The 24,916-nt window shown below is 43.8% G+C and overlaps 1 protein-coding gene and 1 long non-coding RNA gene across 3 annotated transcripts in view; one reads left to right on the top strand and one right to left on the bottom strand.

The window, feature by feature from the left end:
- The window catches only part of LOC135524536 (A disintegrin and metalloproteinase with thrombospondin motifs 20-like), a 176,771-nt gene that overhangs the window by 123,503 nt on the left and 28,352 nt on the right, over positions 1–24,916 (top strand). Inside the window, exons 19-27 of the mRNA XM_064952156.1 lie at positions 2,676–2,802; positions 2,882–3,092; positions 3,357–3,521; positions 4,088–4,258; positions 6,790–7,017; positions 7,798–7,962; positions 8,135–8,398; positions 8,731–8,892; positions 9,351–9,527. Of these exons, the coding sequence (XP_064808228.1) occupies positions 2,676–2,802; positions 2,882–3,092; positions 3,357–3,521; positions 4,088–4,258; positions 6,790–7,017; positions 7,798–7,962; positions 8,135–8,398; positions 8,731–8,892; positions 9,351–9,527 (1,670 nt within the window). The remainder of the gene's footprint in view (positions 1–2,675; positions 2,803–2,881; positions 3,093–3,356; positions 3,522–4,087; positions 4,259–6,789; positions 7,018–7,797; positions 7,963–8,134; positions 8,399–8,730; positions 8,893–9,350; positions 9,528–24,916) is intronic.
- On the bottom strand, positions 16,133–24,038 carry LOC135524537 (uncharacterized). Of its 2 annotated transcripts, XR_010452983.1 has the most exons (4): positions 23,493–24,033; positions 21,607–21,678; positions 20,882–20,951; positions 16,133–16,922 (listed from the first exon to the last, which is right to left on the bottom strand). It is a non-coding gene; the product is annotated as an uncharacterized LOC135524537 (long non-coding RNA). The 2 variants fall into 2 exon arrangements; XR_010452982.1 differs by having other exon boundaries at positions 16,133–20,951; positions 23,493–24,038.

Here is a 24,916-nt window from a genome sequence, read left to right as displayed (position 1 = left end):
CACCCAGTTACCCATGTGTCAGGGTAAAGTCATAGCCATCCACCCAGTTACCCATGTGTCAGGGTAAGGTCATGGTCATCCACCCAGTTACCCATGTGTCAGGGTAAGGTCATGGTCATCCACCCAGTTACGCATGTGTCAGGGTAAAGTCATAGTCATCCACCCAGTTACCCATGTGTCAGGGTAAGGTCATGGTCATCCACCCAGTTGCCCATGTGTCAGGGTAAAGTCATAGTCGTCCACCCAGTTACCCATGTGTCAGGGTAAAGTCATAGTCATCCACCCAGTTACCCATGTGTCAGGGTAAAGTCATAGTCATCCACCCAGTTACCCATGTGTCAGGGTAAAGTCATAGTCATCCACCCAGTTACCCATGTGTCAGGGTAAAGTCATAGTCATCCACCCAGTTACCCATGTGTCAGGGTAAGGTCATGGTCATCCACCCAGTTACCCATGTGTCAGGGTAAAGTCATAGTCGTCCACCCAGTTACCCATGTGTCAGGGGGGTAAAGTCATAGTCGTCCACCCAGTTACCCATGTGTCAGGGTAAAGTCATAGTCATCCACCCAGTTACCCATGTGTCAGGGTAAGGTCATAGTCATCCACCCAGTTACCCATGTGTCAGGGTAAAGTCATAGTCATCCACCCAGTTACCCATGTGTCAGGGTAAGGTCATAGTCATCCACCCAGTTACCCATGTGTCAGGGTAAGGTCATAGTCATCCACCCAGTTACCCATGTGTCAGGGTAAAGTCATAGTCATCCACCCAGTTACCCATGTGTCAGGGTAAGGTCATGGTCATCCACCCAGTTACCCATGTGTCAGGGTAAAGTCATACATTTACATTACATTTAAGTCATTTAGCAGACGCTCTTATCCAGAGCGACTTACAAATTCATAGTCATCCACCCAGTTACCCATGTGTCAGGGTAAGGTCATGGTCATCCACCCAGTTACCCATGTGTCAGGGTAAAATCATTAACCGTCTCCCCAGTTACCCATGTATCAGGGTCAAGTCATAGTCATCCACCCAGTTACCCATGTGTCAGGTCATGGTCATCCACCCAGTTACCCAAGTGTCAGGGTAAGGACGCTGTTACCCATAGGTTTCAGGCTTCAGCCCCCAATGCTATTTTGACCCCCACACCGCATGAGTACTGAGTACCAACCCACCTCTCCTATAAATCAACCTACCTCCTCTCCTGTAAGCCCCTCTGCTCTGACCTGGTTGATCACATCCCAGTACACCTTCCTCCCCTTAGCCCTGAGCCTGCCCTCTAACCTTACTGAGCCAATTAATGTTTATTAGAATGGACAAAGCCATCAATCACATGACACCATTTACATTTTACCTTTAATTAACTAGGCAAGTCAGTTAAAGAACAAATTCTTATTTTCAATGACGGCCTAGGAAGTGTCAGGAGTGCCTAGGAACACTGCCCCCTCTCAGCTAGCCTGCAACGTTACTTCCTGGAGCAGTTCAAACTGCACAAGTTATGTCTCATGAGACGCCATCTTAACCGACTTCATCACCAAAAGGTTGCAAGATCAAATCCCGAGCTGACCAGGTAAAAATCTGCAGTTGTTCAGGGGTAGAAAGACAGATTTTTACCTGGTCAGCTCAGGATTTGATCTTGCAACCTTTGGGTTACAAGTCCAACTCTCAAACCACTAGGCTACCTGCCACACCATTCATTCCTATCTGAAGATCCAATAGCACATTGAAGCCAAATGAAGTCAGTTAAGATGGCGTCTCATAAGACATAACTTGTGCAGTTTGAGATATTCCAGGAAGTAACGTTGCAGGCTAGCTCAGTGCTGCCCCCTCTCATTGAGTAACTCAAGTTGAAGGCCGACCAAGGTATTGCAGGCTGCCATTAGCAACTAAATCATTCTTGTAACTTTTCCTGTGTGCAATTTTTAAATAATCTGTTCAAGGACATACATCTGGTATATTAGAAGCAATTATTTGTATCATGATTATCTTTTTGGGGGGGGGGGGGGGGTTACACGAAGACTGACCGCAAAGATTGCCATTTTTTCATTCATTTTAATGGGGATCCTGTCTTCTGCAAACAATACCTGCAGTACCACAGTCGGCTTTGAACTTCTACGGCTTCTATGAGAGGCAGGTTAGCATTTCTCTTCATGAATCTTGTTCTGGAGGCAGCTCTGTAGCTGGCACAGCCACAAAGTAATACAATTTGATTTGAAACCTAACCCTAACCTTAAATTAAGACCAATAAGCTATTTTCTGGTTCATGAAGTTTTACATTATAGCCAATTTTGACTTTGCAGCTGGAGTATCTAAGGGCAAATCGATGAGTTCTGCCACCAGGACAAGACTCAGACTAAAAGTCAACCTGCCAATGAGAGGGGGCAGCTGTTCTCCCCTGTTCTGAGCACACAAAATGTCTCCCGGAAGTTTCTCCTAGGACCAGGGGCTGAGACTTCCTGTGTCTCGCAGCACTCAGCATCATTAGCAGGATCCAGTTGAAGCAGTTTCATCCCAGAACCCCTAATCCCATTTGGACTGGGACCCAATCGCAGAGAGTTAATTAAACAATTTAAAGGAGGGGGAAATGTGAACTTTGGCAGTCGATCCTAGCCAGATTGGATCTAATTCAAACATTCAAATCTTGCATGTGTGCGTGTGTGTTTGTGTGTCCGTGTAGGTGAACGACGGCGCAGGGCAGTATGTGTGAGGAAGAGTGACCACCTGGGGGTTTCTGACCAGCGCTGTGAACCTCTACCCCGCCCCAACGCTGCCACTGAGCCATGTAACACTGACTGTGAACTCAGGTAGATACACACACAACTTAACACACACGGTCACTATATATATGTTAAACAGACACTAACCCATATAGCCTGTTTGCAGGTGGAATGTAGCAGGCAGGAGTGAGTGTTCTGCTAAGTGTGGCCCTGGTTACCGGACCATGGACGTGCAGTGTATGAGGTACAGCTTGCTGAAGAGGCAGAGTGAGAGGGTGGAGGGGAGGGCCTGTTCTGACCTACCTAAACCCCAGGCCAGGGAGGCCTGCCACGGGGACTGTCTGCTCAAGAGCTGGCAGTACAGCGCCTGGTCCCAGGTCAGTAGAAACTATAGTCAAAGACACACATCATTACAATACCAGTTTTCATGATGTGATGCTATTGCACATTGTCTTGAAAAGCAGCCCATTTTTTATTTAGTCTTCTCATGCATGACAGGTGTTATTATAAGGGGACATGTGATTTAGATTACAAGTAGTAGAGAGTATTTTGTACATGTTTGGTGCAGTGTTTTTGTTAGGCTTTTGTGCAGTACATGTTGAATGGTGAATCTAATGCTGAGTGTTGTGTGCATCATTCAGTGTTCTAAGACGTGTGGTCGTGGGGCCCGCACCAGGGACTCTTACTGTATGAACAATCTGGGGAGGAGACTGGTGGACAGGGAGTGCAGTGACTACCAAAGGATGATTGCAGAGAGCTGCAACGACCAGGCCTGCCCTGACTGGTCAGCCAACGACTGGAGTGAGGTACGGGTTACACTTCACACACCCAAACACGCACACACACAGTACACACACACACACAAATACACACACACAGTGCAAACACACACATGCACACACATGACACAAATTCACACTGTTACATTCACATCAATAAACAACTTCTATAAACACACGTAAATATATACACACTTTATGAAGTATATGCGTATTAATGTACACACATAATAAAACACACATAAATATACACACTTTATAAAGTATATGCATATTGATGTAAACACATAATAAAGCACACACATACACACAACAGGACACACACACACAGTGCAAACACACACATGCACACACATGACACATATTCACACACTGTTACATTCACATCAATAAAAGCTTCTATAAACACACATAAATATATACACACTTTATAAAGTATAAGTGTATTGATGTAAACGCATCACATTTGCTCTAACATTTTACACACACAATCACACAATGTTCCTCCCCCCACACACACCCTTCATAACACATATACTTTATTAGTCTTCCTCCCTCACCCTGACCCTATCTCTCCTTCTGTCCCCTCCCAGTGCTTGGTGACGTGTGGGAAGGGGATGAGGCACAGGCAGGTATCCTGTAGTGTGCGGGTAGGAGAGGAGAATCTGAGTGAACACTTCTGTGACCCCAACACCAAGCCTCTAGCCGTGGGGAGCTGTGAGCTGCCAGATTGTGCCTCCTGGCAGGTCGGAGTCTGGGGACCGGTGAGTCCAGATGGATCTGCACGTGCCTGTGTCTGACAGATTCAGGTTCTCTTGTGGTTGAATCTTTGTGATTGAATAGGAATGAATGTGCAGGAATGAATGTTTAAGTGTGTAACATTGTAGTGTGTGTTATTTATGTGTCTGGCTGCATGTGTGCTCTGCACATACATCCCCTTCCTTCCCAGTGTGTATCTGTGGTGTGTATCTGTGTGTGGGGTCAGATTTACTCCGACAGGATATGAGGGCAGAGTGAGAGCGCTAAGGAAGGAAATGACATCTCAAGTCAGAGCACACCACTCCACAACTCACCACACTATCAGGTCCCCCCACTGCCTTAGACGGAGCCGTACACACACAGACCCTGTAAGTCTGCTAGTCCAATACTTCCTCAGCCTATATACACACACCTTGTCTGGTGTGCACAAGCCAGTATGGCAGGAATGAATGGATGAATGAATGTCTTTGACCATTCATTGACTCAACATGATAGTTCCATTGACAGAGCTAGTATACAGTATATATGGCTGTTCATTCCTGTGTAATCACAATCTACTGCCCAAATCCTGCAGCACTTCCTCCACCAAATGTGTGTACATTACAATTGGCTCAGAACAGGGCAGCACGGCTGGCCCTTGCATGTACACAGAGAGCTAATATTAATAATATGCACGTCGATCTCTCCTGGCTCAAAATGGAGGAGAGATTGACTTGGAGGAGAGATTGAGGCATTGACATGTTGAATGCACCGAGCTGTCTGTTTGAACGACTGGCACACATGCATACCCCACAAGACATGCCACAAGGGGTCTCTTCACAGTACAGAACAGACTATGGGAGGCACACAGTACTAAATAGAGCCATGACTACATGGACTCTATTACACATCAAGTAACTCATGCAAGCAGTAAAATTAGATTTAAAAAACGGATACACATACACCTTATTGAACAGCAGGGACTGTGAAGTAACACAAACATAGGCACAGACACATGCATACAAACACATGATAACATACGCACTATACACACATGAACTCATGTATTTTGTGTTGTAGATATGTGGTAGTAGAGTTGGGGCCTGAGGGCACACCACTTAATGTGTTGTAGATATGTGGTAGTAGAGTTGGGGCCTGAGGGCACACCACTTAATGTGTTGTAGATATGTGGTAGTAGAGTTGGGGCCTGAGGGCACACCACTTAATGTGTTGTAGATATGTGGTAGTAGAGTTGGGGCCTGAGGGCACACCACTTAATGTGTTGTAGATATGTGGTAGTAGAGTTGGGGCCTGAGGACACACCACTTAATGTGTTGTAAAATCTGTTGTGAATTAATTGTATTTTTTATAACTGCCTTCATTTTCCGGCCCCCAGAATGAGTAGCTGCTGCCGTGGGGATCCATAATGAAGACACATACATTCATTTAGCAGATGTTCTTATCCAGAACGATGTAAAGGAGAAATGAGGGTTTAAGTGCCTTGCTCAAGGGCACATCAACAGATGTTTCACCTAGTCGGCTCGGGATTTGTACCAGCAACCTTTCAGTTACAGGCCCAATGCTCTGAACCACTAGGCTACCTGCCGCCCCACTAGGCTAACTGCCGCCCCACTAGGCTACCTGCCACCCCACTAGGCTACCTGCCGCCCCACTAGGCTACCTGCCGCCCCACTAGGCTACCTGCCGCACCACCAGGCTAACTGCCGCCCCTCTAGGCTACCTGCCGGGCTACCTGCCGCCCCACCGGGCTACCTGCCGCCCCACCGGGCTAGCTGCCGCCCCTCTAGGCTACCTGCTGGGCTACCTGCCGCCCCACCGGGCTACCTGCCGCCCCACCGGGCTAACTGCCGCCCCTCTAGGCTACCTGCCGGGCTACCTGCCGCCCCACCAGGCTAACTGCCGCCCCTCTGGGCTACCTGCCGGGCTACCTGCCGCCCCACCGGGCTACCTGCCGCCCCCCGGGCTACCTGCCGCCCCACCGGGCTACCTACCGCCCCACCGGGCTACCTGACGCCCCACCGGGCTACCTGCCGCCTCACCGGGCTACCTGCCGCCCCACCGGGCTAACTGCCGCCCCCCCGGGCTACCTGCCGCCCCACCGGGCTACCTGCAGCCCCACCGGGTTACCTGCCGCCCCACTGGGCTACCTGCCGCCCCACCAGGCTAACTGCCGCCCCTCTAGGCTACCTGCCAGGCTACCTGCCGCCCCACTGGGCTACCTGCCGCCCCACTAGGCTACCTGCCACCCCACCAGGCTACCTGCCGCCCCACTAGGCTACCTGCCGCCCCACCAGTCTACCTGCCGTTCCGTTAGCAGAGATCTGGGGGAGAGGGTGGGTGTCTGGGAAGTAGTAGTGTTCAACTACATTGGTAGTGTTCAACTGCGCTTGGCTGTGCTAGACTATGTGAGCTGAGTTAAAATTGCATCCTTCCTTGAAGTAGAACACTGATCTGCCAAGGTTTTACTGTCAAACCTTTTGGAGCCTCAGGCCATCATCTGACCCTGTGTGTGTCTCTCCTGTGTGTGTTGTTGCAGTGTGCAGTGACGTGTGGCCATGGTTACCAGATGCGGGCTGTGAGGTGTGTGTCAGGGTTGTATGGATACACGGTAGATGACAGGAAGTGTAACGCAGCATCCAGACCCAGGGACAGCCAGGACTGTGAGATGGCACCGTGTCCCTGGGCCTCTCCTCAACACAGCACCATCCGCCCTGACACCTCTGGTCAGCTCCTCACACAGTGGAGATATGGCTCCTGGACCACAGTGAGCACTGCAACCGCGCACACGCACTAATAGGCTTATGAACACTCACGTACAGTAGCTCTCTCTGCCTCGCCATTACTACCCCTCTGACTGTACATGTCTGATTCACTGGTCTGTAGAATGCAGCACTGCTCAGCCTCACACACACACACTCCCTCACCCTGGTGTTTTGCATTGTTTCCCAGTGCAAATGAAAAAACAGATCTAAACATGAGGCTTTGGTTTCAAACACGAGTCTCAGTTTGTCTGTATGTCTGTCAGAGAGGCTGTGAGCTCGCATGTCAAAGAGGAGGCTAGCGCAAGTGTGGTCCCTCTGAAAAAACACACATACATTCCACTCAGGAGCGATACTGCCATCCTCTCGTGTAAAGTCAGGGGCAATTTGGTGTAATTGATATGATTGTGATGTTTACATGTGTATTTCAGATGGTGTCTTTAGATCTCAGTGGGTATTCACCCCTTGGTAAAGTTTACTCTGTCCTCCTGTTGAGTTTGCCCGGGTGCAGCCAGAATATCACCAGGTGAAAACCTCATGGAGGAGTCTGGTTAGAACATATAGAGACAGAGAGTACAAATGATTCATTTTAATGCATTTGTCACAGAGTGTCTGAGCTGGTGGCTTAAAATGTAACCTTTATCAGTTCATTGAAAATAGACTTGTTATGCACACATCTTCAATGAAACACATCAGCCAGTAAGAGTTCATGTAAAGTGTGTAAGTGTGACACATTGTAACTTTAATCTTGAATGTTTGTGGGTTCCTCTGTGTGTCTGTCTCAGTGCTCTGTCTCCTGTGGGAAGGGGAAGCGTGCCCGCTATGTCAGCTGTCGGGACGCCCAGGGTGGAGTGGCAGACGAGTCCTACTGTGCCCATCTGCCCCGGCCCCCAGAATCCTCAGCCTGCTTCAGCTCGTGTGGCCAGTGGAGCTCCCGGGAGTGGTCTCCTGTATGTTACAGTTGTTGTCATTTTTTAAACCCCATTACTTTTATAAGTATAAATATGTATGAGTAGCTATTATGCCTTTACTACTAAAATAATGCATGCCTTATTAAAGTTTTTTTGCTATGCTCTCTGCCCAGTGTTCAGTGATATGACCTTGTGTCTATTCCTTCCCCAGTGTTCAGTGACGTGTGGTGTGGGCCGGGCCACCAGGCAGGTGGAATGCAGTAACTACCACCACCAGGTGGATGAGTCATTCTGCGACCAGGATGAGAGGCCCAGCACAGAGCACGAGTGTACGGCCACCCCCTGCCCCTCCGAGTACCGACAGAGGCCCAATGACCAGCCCTACAGCCCACACAACCCCGCCAGCCACCCGGGCCATGGCAGTTGGAACGTCCCCTCGGCAGACAACCAGTGGAGGACGGGACCCTGGGGAGGAGTATGTACAGAACCATGGGACCAGAGATTGTACACTCACCTGAGTGACCCCTAGTTGTAGGCAATATGGTCGGGGGTTCGGTGGGGGTCATGATGTTCCATGTGGTCAAGAAAAACTTCTGGGACTATGATACCATCTCCATGCACTGCTCTCTCCCTCACCTAATTGTCTGACTGCATATCTGCTGTTCCTCACATAGTGATCTCTCACTGTATTCACTCAGACAGATAGTAAGGATATGACTAGATTGCAGCTGGTAAGGTAGTGTCCAGAGTAGTGTACAGAGTTGTGTGTGTGTTTCCCTCTGTAACACACTCTGTGCCCCTCCGTAGTGCTCCAGTACGTGTGCAGGGGGCTTCCAGAGGAGGGTGGTAGTGTGTCAGGATGCGGAGGGTCGCAGCACCAGCCACTGTGACCAGAGGGTCAAACCTGCAGAGTCCAAGAGCTGCGACTCAGGACCCTGCCCTCTGTGGAACTACGGAACCTGGGGAGAGGTGAGGGAGAGGCTATACAGACACGACTGGTGCCCAAATTGATGACGTATGTTGCGCATCTGAGAGACGAGTTGAGACGACTGCCTGAACCGAACCCGTTCGTCTCCACTCGACTCTCGCTGTGCGACATACGTCATCAATTTGGGCACCAGGCGTGTCTGTATAGCCTCTCCCGAGAGGTGAGTACACAGGCACGACAGGGACTATGTACATATTTAAACAGATCTGCCTCTGTTAAAGCTACAACAATATGGTCCACTACTAAACTACAGATACCCATTTCAGACTCCTGGGCATGTGTCAATAGTCTAAAGTGGCTTCCTTTCCTCTGCACCTCTTGTTCATCTACTCCCGCACTGAAAGAAGAACTATTGAGATACTGTACCAAGCAGCCTGCCTTGAACTCAAACGTCTTGCTAAATACTAAGTTGACGCCCTCTTCTCTTTTCCACTCTCAGTGCACCCAGACGTGTGGCGGAGGCAGGAGGACGCGCCAGGTGGTGTGCCAGCGGCCCAACGGACAGAGACTCAACGACCACAACTGTGACGTCCTGGACAAGCCTCCTGACGTGGAGCAGTGTAACCTGGACCTGTGCCCGGGCAGCACATCCTGGCACCGCCGACCATGGAAGCCGGTACGATAGTACTTCCTCTTCCCATAACTTCTCCTCCTCCTTAACTTCCTCCTTCACTGGGGCGTGTCACCATGAGCCGTGAGTAGACATGGGGGTGTGCTTAAATTACAGGGAGTGTACTTCTGGCCCATCCACTAGCAGCTAGAGGCTAGCGGCTAGCTAACTGTTTTAGCCTGTAATCTGTAAGAGCGTCAATGGAGCACTAGTGTCAGCGCTAGGTTAGGATAGCCCCAGCCCCCCCACACTGGTCCATGGAGTGGCATGGTGCTGATTAGAAACAGGGGGGAAAGAGCACACACAGAATGCTGCTCCACATTGGGAATTGTCAGAAACACATGGTTCCTATTTGGAACTTAGGCTCCAAATGAAAACTATAAATTAGAAGGACAATGTTGTCCAACAATGCCATATATTTGTAGAGGCGAGTGAGTAACTCGAAATATATTTATTTCATATGTGAAGCGTGAAGTAAACGTTTTTTCTGATTTCTGTCTCACCCTGTAACCGAAAGTACACAAGTGTAAATTTGTGTATAAGAGTTACCTTTATCAAACAGCAACAAATTGCTGTTACTGTATTTTGTGTATGTATCTTTGTATCTTTGTACAGTATGATTTTTAGTGGCTAGGTTTCATAACTGAATATGATATTTAATATTTTACTGGTGCTTTTGGTTGGATCTCTTGCGTCTCATGAATAATGACAGTTTGTACAGAGCAACGTACTTTCAAAACGACAGTTTTACTATTTTTAAAATTATTAAAATATATTTTTTAAGACTCATAAATGAAACGTTAAATGCAGTTTTCAAAATGGTGCCATCCCTCTTAGAATGTTATATTCTAGATCAGTTCTACCATCCCCTCATGTAACAAGGTGTGCTAAAGTTTTAAATAACTGAAAATGAATTATAAGTACAAAATAATAAAAAAAAAACAGTAACTATAGAATACTATAGATAGTCTAGATATAACACTGTATTTTAGGGTTCAATTTGAAATGCTTAGACACATACAGTTACTGTAGGAAAAAAGCTATAATGCCTATGCAATGAAAATATTGGGCGCAGAAAGTCATGTACAGTAGAAGCTACAAAGGCCAGGCCTTCTACACTTCTGGTATCACAGAACTGAACATTGTATAGGGATCACTGTTCAGCAAAACACTCAACCTCACAATATACTCTCACCCTCACCAGTACATGTGTTATAATTTTTCTGTCTTGTCGTTAGTGTGTTAGTTGGTCATAGTGGCACAAGTGATTTCAATATTTGTCTTGTATGGTGGGTCCTTTGTCTCTGTAAAACTGCACTGTAGTACAGGAGACGTTTACATCAAAATGATGTTTACAGTGGGGTTTCTATAGAAACACCAGTCTGCCATTTTTTCAGAAGTCAGCGAATTAGAGCCCTTTTGTCTTTCTCTGATAAATTGGCTGTAGGTGCTCTTAACAGATTGACATAACAGTCAATCTGCTAAGTACAAGAGGCACTATAAAGTTGTATTATTGAACTTATTCACAGGTCATACCTGATGTATTTGTAAAGCTTATGTTACATGCCGTATATCAAGATAAATCCGTCTAATGTGGTGTACGAATGTCAAACTATGCAATCCAGTTTTTAAAGCTCTACCATTTCACAGTAGATTTACTTCCAATGTGCTTTTCATCTGAAAGTCTGCTCAGAAGATAAAACCAACTGAATTGGCATCCGCTAATCTGAAGCACACAAATACCTCTCTTTTATGATACTGTAGTCATTTGTTGCTGTTTCACTTTTTTCTTGGGCAAGTTTCTACATTTCTGAAGGATTTTTTCATATAAAAGCTATTTATTTGTTTACAATAGTTTATTCATTGTTGCAGCTTTAATGTTGTATTTGTTTCAATTTAGATACATGTAACACTTGGGTTGAACTATCTGTCATAACCTTCGTAGTGCTGACGTGAACCTGACCTGCCATCCGATAACTGCTCCATACATTTCAAAACATTTCATTACTAACTACTTGCTTGATGGATAGCCAGCCAGTCAACACATATATTATATTATACCCTTCGACAGCATGAAAAACACTAGTACGTGAAACATGGTTTCCCAAAGTGTCATGACATGTGAGACATCAAGGTGCAGTCTTCCTGACACAGTTCAGGTGAAGTGTTACCAAAATGGCTCTTTGTTTGTGTTGACCATAAGCTCTCCTGTGAGGTCCACTCTGGGCTCTCTCTCTCTCTCTTGTCTTCTTCCTCCTCCACATTCCTTTGTCTCTGTCTGTCCCACGACATTCACTTCATCCAAGACTCCTCCTTAGCCTCGCCAGCCCAGTCGCTCTTCGTGTCTCCAACTTTTTTTTACCCATGGTGCTCAGTGCATTGCTTAGTTTTTTTGTTCAAATGTTTTGTTCATCTTTTTCTATTTATTTAGTTCACATTCAAAAATACATAAACATGTTGAAATATCTTTTCCCACTGTAAAAAATATTAAAGAAACAAAGGTTGTGAAATGTGTGTTGTTTTTCAATGTGGCATCATGCTGTAATACTTGGAAAGTGTTGTATTCTTTGGCAATAACATTTGCCCCATAACTTCAAAGTCATATTGTTAAGCATTTACTTTTATGCTCATCACAGTACATGAAATAGCATCATATGTGCTCTGTATTTTTGGGGGTTTATACCAAATACTGTCTAAAATATATACTACACTGAGCAAAAGTTATTGAGATATAAAGGCCCACATCTTAAATGCTGAACCGTCGCCCAAAAGTTGTACACAGGTCAAACAAACTTCAGACACAAACTTCAAGATAACTGTTTCGGTTTAATGATATCCCTATAGCATTTGTTACACAATATATGATACCTAAAATATTTGTGGATACAGAAAAATATATACCTTTGCAGTTCCTCCTCATGTCTCTATCCAGCTAATCTAAAGCCAGCTATCTGAGTTTTTTAGAATAGCATAAACGTGTGCTTTATAAAATAGCATAAACAGCATAAATTAAAACCACACAAAATAAAATGTAAAACAGACTGCAGGCTTTCTTCATATTGTTATGATGTTTTTATATCATTTCATTTTGCAAACACTCAAGAGAAAACATGCTCCAATTTTGGCACAGGCTGGCACATATATCTGTTTACAATTGTTATAATAGGGCCATCTCCGTAATGCCTTTGGCTGTAAACCAACAGAGTATTGTGTTTTATTACAAGAATCATTGGAAATTAATCAATGTTGGCAAGTTTGTTATATTTTAAGAGGTCCCAAAATGATGTTCATGCAATACTGTTGATGAATTAATTTTTGCCTCTTTTCTGTTGTATTATATCATGCTTTCAAATAGAGGCGATCATTTCAACAGGACAAGTAAAATAAGCAGAGCCAATACCAAAAATAAAAAACTGAAATATAACATTTAAATAAGGATTCGGACCCTTTACTCAGTACTTTGTTGAAGCAACAAGCTTGGCACACCTGTATTTGGGGAGTTTCTCCCATTCTCCTCTGCAGATCCTCTCAAGCTCTGTCAGGTTGGATGGGGAGCGTCGCTGCACAGCTATTTTCAGGTCTCTCCAGAGATGTTCGATCAGGTACAAGTCTGGTTCAAGCTCTGGCTGGGCCACTCAAGGACATTCAGAGACTTGTCCTGAAGCCACTCCTGCGTTTGGCTGTGTGCTTAGGGTTGTTGTCCTGTTGGAAGTTGAACCTTCACCCCAGTCTGAGGTCCTGAGTGCTCTGGAGCAGGTTTTCATCAAGGATCTCTCTTTACTTTGCTCCGTTCATCTTTCCCTCGATCCTGACTAGTCTCCCAGTCCCTGCCGCTGAAAAACATCCCCTGCTTCACTGTAGGGAAGGTGCCAGGTTTCCAACATAAATTACGCTTGGCCAAAGAGTTCAATCTTGGTTTCATCAGACCAGACAATCTTGTTTCTCATGGTCTGAGAGTCCTTTAGGTGACTTTTGGCAAACTACAAGCAGGCTGTCATGTGACTTTTGCTAAGGAGTGGCTTCTGTCTGGCCACTCTACCATAAAGGCCTGATTGATGGAGTGCTGCAGAGATGGTTGTCCTTCTGGAAGGTTCTCCCATCTCCACAGAGGAACTCTGGAGCTCTGTCAGAGTGACCATCGTTTTCTTGGCCACCTCCCTGACCAAGGCCCTTCTCACCTGGTTGCTCAGTTTGGCCGGGTGTCCAGCTCTAGGAAAAGTCTTGGTGGTTCCAAGCGTTTTCCATTTAAGAATGATGGAAGCCACTGTGTTCTTGGGGACCTTCAATGATGCAGAAATGTTTTGGTACTCTTCCCCAGACCTGTGCCTCAAAACAATCCTGTCTCGGTGCTCTACCGACAATTCCTTCAACTTCATGGCTTGGTTTTTGCTGTGGGACCCTATATAGACAGGTGTGTGCTTTTCCCAAATCATGTCCAATGAATTGAATTTAACACAGGTGGACTCCAATCAAGTTGTAGAAACATCTCAAAGATGATCAATGTAAACAAATGCACCTGAGCTCAATTTCGAGTCTCATAGCAAAGGGTCTGAATAGGAAAGGAAAGGAAAGGAAAGGAAAGGGGGATACCTAGTCAGTGAATACTTATGTAACTAAGGTATTTCTGTTTCTTTAATACATTTGCTAAAATTACTAAAAACCTGTTTTAGCTTTGTCATTATGGGTTATTGTGTGTAGATTGATGAAGATTTTTTTTAAATCGATTTTAGAATAAGGCTGTAATGTAACAAAATGTGCAAAACGTCAAGGGGTCTGAATACTTTCCTAATGCATTGTACTGTATGTTGGCATGTTTCATAAAGTGATTTGCTTTCTCAAGTACAGTGCCTTGCGAAAGTATTCGGCCCCCTTGAACTTTGCGACCTTTTGCCACATTTCAGGCTTCAAACATAAAGATATAAAACTGTATTTTTTTGTGAAGAATCAACAACAAGTGGGACACAATCATGAAGTGGAACGACATTTATTGGATATTTCAAACTTTTTTAACAAATCAAAAACTGAAAAATTGGGTGCGCAAAATTATTCAGCCCCTTTACTTTCAGTGCAGCAAACTCTCTCCAGAAGTTCAGGGAGGATCTCTGAATGATCCAATGTTGACCTAAATGACTAATGATGATAAATATAATCCACCTGTGTGTAATCAAGTCTACGTATAAATGCACCTGCACTGTGATAGTCTCAGAGGTCCGTTAAAAGCGCAGAGAGCATCATGAAGAACAAGGAACACACCAGGCAGGTCCGAGATACTGTTGTGAAGAAGTTTAAAGCCGGATTTGGATACAAAAAGATTTCCCAAGCTTTAAACATCCCAAGGAGCACTGTGCAAGCGATAATATTGAAATGGAAGGAGTATCAGACCACTGCAAATCTACCAAGACCTGGCCGTCCCTCTAAACTTTCAGCTTATACAAGGAGAAGACTGATTAGAGATGCAGCCAAGAGGCCCATGATCACTCTGGATGAACTGCAGAGATCTACAGTTGAGGTGGGAGACTCTGTCCATAGGACAACAATCAGTCGTATATTGCACAAATCTGGCCTTTATGTAAGAGTGGCAAGAAGAAAGCCATTTCTTAAAGATATCCATAAAAAGTGTCGTTTAAAGTTTGCCACAAGCCACCTGGGAGACACACCAAACATGTGGAAGAAGGTGCTCTGGTCAGATGAAACCAAAATTGAACTTTTTGGCAACAATGCAAAACGTTATGTTTGGCGTAAAAGCAACACAGCTCATCACCCTGAACACACCATACCCACTGTCAAACATGGTGGTGGCAGCATCGTGGTTTGGGCCTGCTTTTCTTCAGCAAGGACAGGGAAGATGGTTAAAATTGATGGGAAGATGGATGGAGCCAAATACAGGACCATTCTGGAAGAAAACCTGATGGTCTGCAAAAGACCTGAGACTGGGACGGAGATTTGTCTTCCAACAAGACAATGATCCAAAACATAAAGCAAAATCTACAATGGAATGGTTCAAAAATAAACATATCCAGGTGTTAGAATGGCCAAGTCAAAGTCCAGACCTGAATCCAATCGAGAATCTGTGGAAAGAACTGAAAACTGCTGTTCACAAATGCTCTCCATCCAACCTCACTGAGCTCGAGCTGTTTTGCAAGGAGGAATGGGAAAAAATTTCAGTCTCTCGATGTGCAAAACTGGTAGAGACATACCCCAAGCGACTTACAGCTGTCATCGCAGCAAAAGGTGGCGCTACAAAGTATTAACTTAAGGGGGCTGAATAATTTTGCACGCCCAATTTTTCAGTTTTTGAATTGTTAAAAAAGTTTGAAATATCCAATAAATGTTGTTCCACTTCATGATTGTGTCCCACTTGTTGTTGAGTCTTCACAAAAAAATACAGTTTTATATCTTTATGTTTGAAGCCTGAAATGTGGCAAAAGGTTGCAAAGTTCAAGGGGGACGAATACTTTCGCAAGGCACTGTAGCAGTTATATGGGTTGAATCTTGGACTTACCTGGTGAGATGATTAGGGTATCTTGTGGCATTCTTCAGTCAGGGTTTGTCCAATAGAACAATCAAGCAATGTAAGCATTAACTGATTCCAAAGAGAATAACTCACCAAAGACAGAAAATAATTGAAATTTATTGCACAGATTTTGTTATTCAAACACAGTTTGGGAGCAGTAGTAGTTCCACACAAAATAGATATAGCAACAATGGTAACATCATTAAGTAATGTTGATTGCTTTAAAAACAGCTGCAACCCTTTTTGGGGTGAAGCAGCACTAACCAACAATAATGTGATGAATTGAACACTCCAACATTTTAGTAATTTATGCCTATTTGTTGCTTATAAACACAATTTCCTGCAGTTAGTGGGGGAGTCCCAATGAGAGCGATCTTTGTTGACGTGACCCTGAACGAAAGACATTTGTTAAAATGACAACAACATAAACATATTTGTTTAAAATGACAACAATATAAACATTTTTGACTTTGGCCTGAGGCAAATTCCCTAAACATGTCACCCTGGGGTCAGATGGTAGTAACATCATTGAGCTTGTGTTTTCTGATCCAGCCCATATGCCGGTGTAGCACTGATCAACTGGACTAGCTAGGACTTGGAGACTTGGAGGTTCCCTCAGTCTCAGTTCTTCAAGCATGGTTCTTGTCATAGGTTGGAAACCAGAGCAGGATGCTAATGTTACATTTGGTCCCTGTTCGTGGTGGTTTATTCATTAAGCCAAACCAAATTATGCAATTGATGAGTTGTATTGGTCAGTATACTTGTAGGATTGGGCACGTTCGGAGGGTTAAGGCTTTGGAGGCACCAAACCAGATTCTGTTTCGAGATGTTATCTGAGGCATCAACATCTTTGGACAGAAGTATAGCTTTGACAGCAGCAACAAAGTCTGTATCGAAAGGCCAAACAGTTGGAAAACATGGAGGACAGACAAAACATATATCAAAATAAGTCTCATTTTTTTCATTATTACATTTCCTGTCTGTTTTAAATCAAAGTCATTTGTTTTTGTCCCAGGATTTGATTAAAAAACAACTGTAATATCAGTATGCTCTCCATCAACATTGATGTGTCCAAGATTTATTTCTTGCAATTTAGAGAGCAATGAAATAATGCTGCCATGCCTCAATAGAAACAAATGACAGAGAAAAGACACGGCTTGTATACAAAGATTGATTTGTTTTTATCCCAGATTGCCCAACAAAACACACACATTTCTTAACGTTTGGCTGAGAGAGAACTATACAAGATATTTATATAGTACATATGGAAGATAAATATTAAGTGTCAGCGATGGAGAGTCTTTCATCTAAACCAGTGAACCCTCCTGCCTATATAGACATCTGCGATCAAGCACGGTTGATGTCAAAACTTCAAAGTTTGATATATATTTGGCTCTATGTGGCCTAGTCCTGTACATTAAAACCTCGTTTAGACATAGCCACTAATGCAGTCTCAGTGACAGAGGGTGATGACATAAAATGGCAGGAGTTGACTCGCAACCACAAAGAAACTGGATACAGAGCAGAGCAAGTGGAGAGAGATTGGGGAAAAGACTGAGAGACTAGTTTAGGCAGATTTTTGTTTCGCTGGCGCTACAGCTGGGGATGGATGCAGGGGGATAAAATAAGTAGAGATCTGGAAGCGTTTAAACTAGGCTTTCCCTGGCTCGTCCAATGATCGGGAACAGGTCCTCAACTGGCATTGCAACGCATCTGAGAGAAAGATCTCTAAAGCTTATGGGTTGAATCCTCTCTGAAATGGGACTTTAATGCATGTTCCTCTCACCTCGTCTCTACTGGAGATTATTCATATTGGGGCCTGTTGGTGGCTGTCATGTTGATGTACCTTGGTAGTTGGACTGTACAAACTCTTCATATTTGTCTAAATTTTTTTTCTCCCCAAACTTGGTTCAGTGGGAAAGAGTTTGAGGTTGCCCTAGAAGAATGTGGTAACCAACTGACCCAATAACCCAATACGATATCTCCCTAGAAAGTAGAGCTTATTACTTTTTACCTCACATCTTACCAAGACACCCTCCACCGCTGCTTTCTTGTGTGGCGTCAGTCAGCAGGGCAATAGACGTCAGTGTATCACTCTTTATATGAAGACTTCCAGGCTCTACCTTTACTGATGTGGGTCCTGTACTGCACGTTCCACATTAGCTACCTGGCTGGCAGGTCTGTTTCTACTTGTGCATCTGTCTCTCAGAGCTTTAGGGCCGCTGGCTCACAGATGGTGAAGACATTCCAGCAAGTCAATGTTTGAGCCTACAGTACTCATCGATGTTACATATTCAGCCCCAACGTCTCCCTCCCATCCTTTTGTGATTAAACGACACCGCCGTTTACATCACGCAATGTTCAGTCCTCTCATATCATCCTCCAGCGACAGATCCGCCAGAGTAAATTCCAAGCACAAACTCATTTTGTCAATGAGGTCTGGAGGGCCGCACTGGATATTGGTTATATTTCCTCGCCATCAAAACAAATTCATTGTAATCTATCCATTGATTTTTGAATTTTCTATGCTCCCTGACTGTCTTGTTTCCATTTGGGTGACTATTAGCGAGCTGGACACAGTCAAGAAACTGTATAATTTCTACACAGTTTGGATTTGCTTTTAGTCATTTTAAAGTATCAAATTTTAAAAAACTATATATATATTTAACCAGGCAAGTCAGTTAAGAACAAATTCTTATTTACAATGACCGCCTACCCCGGCCAAACCCTCCCGTAACCCGGACGACACTGGGCCAATTGTGCAACGCCGGTGTGACTCCGGATCTCAGATCGAACCTGGGTCTGTAGTGACGCCTCTAGCACTGCAATACAGGGCCTTAAACTGCTGCGCCACTCAGAATAATGACAGAATAATGATATAGTCCTATTAAAAAATATAGTATATACTCAAACCACCCAGGGAACCGGCCCACGGGCTGTATGTTTGACACCCGTCTAGGATCTGAAAATATACAGTGTGGCTACGTGAGGCAGTCATTGTTGGGCAAATATTATATCTGATGTGCTAGAAACCAAGGAATTATAGTCGCCTTTGACTTTGTAGTCAATGCTATTACCTATCTTGTTTTCCTTCTACTGTTAAGGACACAGTTGTTCTCAAGGTTTAACACCATTTTTGGAGTCCACTGAGCCCAGCTTCAGATTGTACATTGTTGCACATCTTCAAAGAGTGATATAGTGGGGGTGAAATCAAAGGTAGATAGCATATCAGGCTTGTGAAACACACCAACAACACACAACCATTTCACCCCCGTAACGGCACCATAAAAAGACAGAGGTGTAAACAGAGGGTTCAGCTTGGAGGAATGTGTTAATGAGACACACACGGGCAGGTGTTGACGATCAACCACCTCTAAATTACAAACAATCTAACAGCAATGTGATTGTCCCATCATACAATATTTTGGGCAACATTTTCTTGTGTCTCTTTGAGAGAGGAAAATGTTGCCCTTTGTCCGATATCTGTACTGTAGCTTTTTGGTAGGAACACAAGGCCAAGGTCACGGTCGTTGGTGTCTTATGATGCAATTCTGTTATGGGAACCCAGGATGAACAATGCTGAAAGACAAACATTAGCTGTACCCCATATATATAGCCAAGTTATCATTACTCGTTGTGTATTTATTTCTTGTGTTATCATTTTTTTCTATCATTTTTCTCTGCGTTGATGGGAAGGGCCCGTAGGTAAGCATTTCACTGTTAGTCTACACTTGTTGTTTACGAAGCATGTGGCAAATAACCTTTGATTTTATTTATTTATTTTAAAAGAACACTATGTCTTTGGCTTTGGTTGTGAACTCGTCACTAGGATAAATGACACTAGAGTTTGGGTCTTGACAGCTTAACAGTGAAGTGGTGTTGAGTAAGAAGAAGATGGAATTTGGATGGATGGAATTTGCCAGGAATAGGGACTCTTGGAAGCTCTTGGAAATCCTGGGCCAAAGGTCACTTTAGAATCTCATGCATTGTTCCGTCTTTTTAGTTCTGCTGTCCGAAATCAGGTTCACTTTCCTGGTCTGGCATAGCTTTATGAGACAACAGCATTGTACTCAATGAAGCACCAATGGAGTTTTTCTAGAGTGGGACATGGACATGGATCTTGGTTCCAGCTGTGTTTGGACAGGTAGAAAAACTGGTGGTTTTTGTCATTCCCGAAAGTTGACTTATGGTTGCTCAGTTCATCTTTTCTGAGTGGTGTTGACTTAAAAAGAGAATAGTGTTGGGGAAACTTAATATGCCCTTTTAGGATTGTTTATTTGAGTTTCTAGCCATGGCAGAGGCACAGTTTGGCACCAACGACACAGTTGAGTTTAGTCGACTGCTTTCATTTTCCATCACAAGCAGCCTTAAGCTCTTGTAGTGAACATTTTGTCAACTTTGTTAACACAGACCAATAATTATTTAGACTTTGCAATATCCTTTTCAATCATCATTACCCTTACAATCAACTCCATGGTGACGCCAACAAGAAATGTCCCTATTTTTTACCTTCGGTATCTAAATGTACTTATGACATTGGTTTGTGCCAACTCTTTTGTGAGGAAATCCTATTTGCGAGTTAATACCAATTAATTTCAGTTAATACAGCCTACTTACTCGTGTAGTAATTGTCTAATGATATCTCTTTGGCCACTGATGTCTGGATGCCAGATTTGGACCACGTTGGCCAGGGTTAGACTGGACTGTATTAGTGCTAGTATGAGGTGTTGCTTAATGTTTCTTCCCATGCATGGAGATGATCAGGCCTGTGTGTGGCTATTTTGGCCTTGAGGATGAAAGATCTATGACTCTGACATTCCTCCGCCCCACGATGTTCTGCTCTTACCAGCTTTTCCCACGTCGACAGCATGTGTTGTTTTGACTTCTGTCTTTGAAACTTCCTTGCAAAACAGGACCTTGAACAGAAAAAGCATCCTGTGATAGCTCTCTGGCCATATGTCTTAGCCTCCCTCACTCTCTGAGCTCTGCAAACATCTTCTTACATTTTTCCCCCTCATTGACACTGATAAAGGTGTAATAACATCAGTATAATAATCAGTGTAATGAACTGAAATAATATCAGTGGAACAACATCAGAGGAATAAGCTGTAATACAATCTATCAGTGTATCTTGCTCACTAATATCACTTGGTCCTAGGAAAATGAGAACATAGTGAGTTGTTAGGAGGATCATAAACCTAGATTATCTTCAATATGACTTCGATCATCTTTTTTTGAAGCTGTAGTATTTGAGTATCGGTTTGCTAGTACAGAGTGTAATATTCTGGACAACCTTCACACAATCATGAGTTTGTTCTTGCTCCAGAAACGTCGGTACTAAAGAAATTAGACAGTGCCTTTTAAGGTTTGAAAACATCTGACAAACATTCCAAGTGAATTATCAACTGAAAGTGAGTTGTTCTATAGGGATTTCTGTGTTCTTTCTGTTCAAGTTGCATATGCTGTGGTGTAGTCGCATTGGCTGAACTACAGGTAATTCCATGGTCTCAAAAGTTACCAAATAGCGAAGTCTCTCTTTGCTTAAATGCTTCCATGTGTCCATTAGCTTACCTGTCCTCTGTGATGGAATGGGAGGATGTCATCATACAATTGCAGCCTGCCATGCCTAGACAAAGACATGCTCTTATGAAGAGCATGGAAATAGAAAAAATACATAACCTGTCAATATTCTTGATGCATCTCACATTTCAGTACCAAAGTCCATTTAAGTATCAATCTTTGCGATCATTGAAATAAAAAAATCCAGCTCCATGTCTAATTTACCTACAAGTGCAACAAGCTGTTTTATAGTATGGTCTTAATTGCACAGAGAATAAACATGAATTAGCTGGATTTGGTTTGGCAATAAATGAAGTGAACTGTTCCAGAACCCTGAAACACTAGCAAAGCAGGAATGCAGAGGAAAGAAGAAGACAAAGCAGGAATGCAGAGGAAAGAAGAAGACAAAGTAGGAATGCAGAGGAAAGAAGAAGACAAAGCAGGAATGCAGAGGAAAGAAGAAGACAAAGCAGGAATGCAGAGGAAAGAAGAAGACAAAGCAGGAATGCAGAGGAAAGAAGAAGACAAAGCAGGAATGCAGAGGAAAGAAGAAGACAAAGCAGGAATGCAGAGGAAAGAAGAAGACAAAGCAGGAATGCAGAGGAAAGAAGAAGACAAAGCAGGAATGCAGAGGAAAGAAGAAGACAAAGCAGGAATGCAGAGGAAAGAAGAAGACAAAGCAGGAATGCAGAGGAAAGAAGAAGACAAAGCAGGAATGCAGAGGAAAGAAGAAGACAAAGCAGGAATGCAGAGGAAAGAAGAAGACAAAGCAGGAATGCAGAGGAAAGAAGAAGACAAAGCAGGAATGCAGAGGAAAGAAGAAGACAAAGCAGGAATGCAGAGGAAAGAAGAAGACAAAGCAGGAATGCAGAGGAAAGAAGAAGACAAAGCAGGAATGCAGAGGAAAGAAGAAGACAAAGCAGGAATGCAGAGGAAAGAAGAAGACAAAGCAGGAATGCAGAGGAAAGAAGAAGACAAAGCAGGAATGCAGAGGAAAGAAGAAGACAAAGCAGGAATGCAGAGGAAAGAAGAAGACAAAGCAGGAATGCAGAGGAAAGAAGAAGACAAAGCAGGAATGCAGAGGAAAGAAGAAGACAAAGCAGGAATGCAGAGGAAAGAAGAAGACAAAGCAGGAATGCAGAGGAAAGAAGAAGACAAAGCAGGAATGCAGAGGAAAGAAGAAGACAAAGCACAAGCTGCTTAGCTGTGAGCACAATGCAGTAACCGGCCAAACATGGCTTATCTCTGTCTGTGTACTGTAATACATCTCCCGTTCTGATTGAAAAACTTTGTTAAACAAAACCGTGTTACTGGGGTGGCTTTCAGGCAACGATTTCATTCCGTCTTCTAAAGTAATCCATAATATTTCTCGATGAAATTCACTGGCTGATACTAGAATTAACCCACCTAATCATGTGAAATGAATTGCTGTTACAACTTGGGAGAGCACATCTGTCTCGAGAGAAAGTCATTTTTCATGCGGCTTATATATTTTTTTTTTATATTTTTCAACAAAGTTTTAATAGTAATAATACATGTATATGCAACTTAGACGATACGTTTATCCAGTGTGACTTACAGTGCAGTAAATGGATACATTTAAGTGGCTAAGTGTTTGTAATCCCCATATACATTTTCTGTGAATGTGACCTTGAGCCCCCCCCCCATTTATATTATGTTAGAGATCCCCACACTGTAGTATTTACTGTAGTAACATGCATTACCAGCCTTGTAACCCTTCATTAGTCATATTTATTTACTCATTTATTTACTCATTTACTAAATTCTCCAAATGAAAATCACTATCTTTTGCCCTCAGTATGTTAGTTAGCAGACCAGCAGCTATTCATAGGAAAGCCAATTGAGCAGTTGAAGCGTAGTAAGAGGAGTTGACTTACCTGATCCAGTGTTGAGTAGAGTGAGGCAGCAGCCTAGCCTGGTAGTAGAGTTTAGAGTGGAGGGGTTGGTCAGTTCCCAGGTCTTTGCCCTCCTCCTGCACTGCTCAGCTCAGCTCTCAGAGGCCCATGCGCTGTGCCGGTTTTCTGCTCTACTTCCACGTTACCAGCCTTGATTAACTAATGGCTGACAGATAAGGCTGCCTGGCTGTGGAGAGGGAGGAGCACGCCGCCTAATAATGTCTTCTCCCCACTGTTAAACAGGCAGCAGATACAGTTCAGCTGAGTAGCACTGCCCGTAGCACTGCCTGTATGGCTGTGGTTTTCTTTCTTCCTCCTGCTCTTTTTTATTTTCCTCTTTTTTCTTCTTCAATGACAGCAGTAAGGAGGGGCTAACACCCCCTCTATCGCCCCTACTGTACATGTCTGCCTGTCTCCGTTCCTGTCTGAAGTGGAGGTAGCAGTGTTATCATTTTTGAGTGAGCGTGCAGCGGGTATAAGAAACTGCCATGTTTAGGATCAGTCAGTCAACGCAGGGCAGCTTTGATGTCTCCTAGTCAGCTGGGCTGAGCCCTGTGTTTAAAATGCCTTTGTAATTACAATGTGTATAATATACTGTATCTGTGTACAGTGCCAACTCAAGCACTGCCCTCACCACAGTAAAGAAGAGAAGATAGCAGGAGGTGCCTCTCTGTTTAAACAGTTCAAATGGGTACTCTGGCAGAGTGAACTCACCAAGTGTTGCACAAACGTGTCTCTCTGAGTGCTTGAATGCTTCTCCTCCATTAGTGGAAAAAGAAGTCATTCTTCACATCCTATGCCCACAGCTCCTGTTGTCCAAACCTAAAAAGGGACCAGCTTTTGTTAGAATTCAATACAGTATGTCTAAAATAAATCTTCCTTAAATAATTCCATCAAAGCACAGTAAGTCCAATAGAGTGTACTATCTATGGCCACCACAAGTTTACCATTTTGATGTTATGCAACATTCTGAGATCATAATTAAGGGACAATACAATATTATGTTTATTATCTGGGCTGGAAAATATGCTAAGACAAAACAAGAGTTCTCTACGTCTTGTACTTTATTCCAATACCCCATTTTAGAGTGGCTTTGTGTAATGGGGCTCACTCGCTCACTGAGAGTACAGCAGAAATAGCTGGTTCTCTAACTGCTGTTTGTACTCATAAAGACAGAAGAGTCTAGAATATTTTTGTCCATTGACCGACCTCCGTCTCAGGCAGAGGGCTTTCTGAAGACTCATCAGGATCTCTCTGCTTTTTATTCCTTGTGTTCTTGTTTTCTCTGTAGCTTTCCTGAAGTATTGTACAGCTTATTGAAACCATATGATTGTCCAGACATATGTATGAGATGCAATAACAGATGCAATAACATATCATGTGTGTTCATCTCAACTCATACACTG

This window comes from Oncorhynchus masou, chromosome 31 (genome assembly GCF_036934945.1).
Source record: "Oncorhynchus masou masou isolate Uvic2021 chromosome 31, UVic_Omas_1.1, whole genome shotgun sequence".
NCBI lineage: Eukaryota > Metazoa > Chordata > Actinopteri > Salmoniformes > Salmonidae > Oncorhynchus > Oncorhynchus masou.
This window is presented reverse-complemented; position numbering and strand designations above follow the sequence as displayed.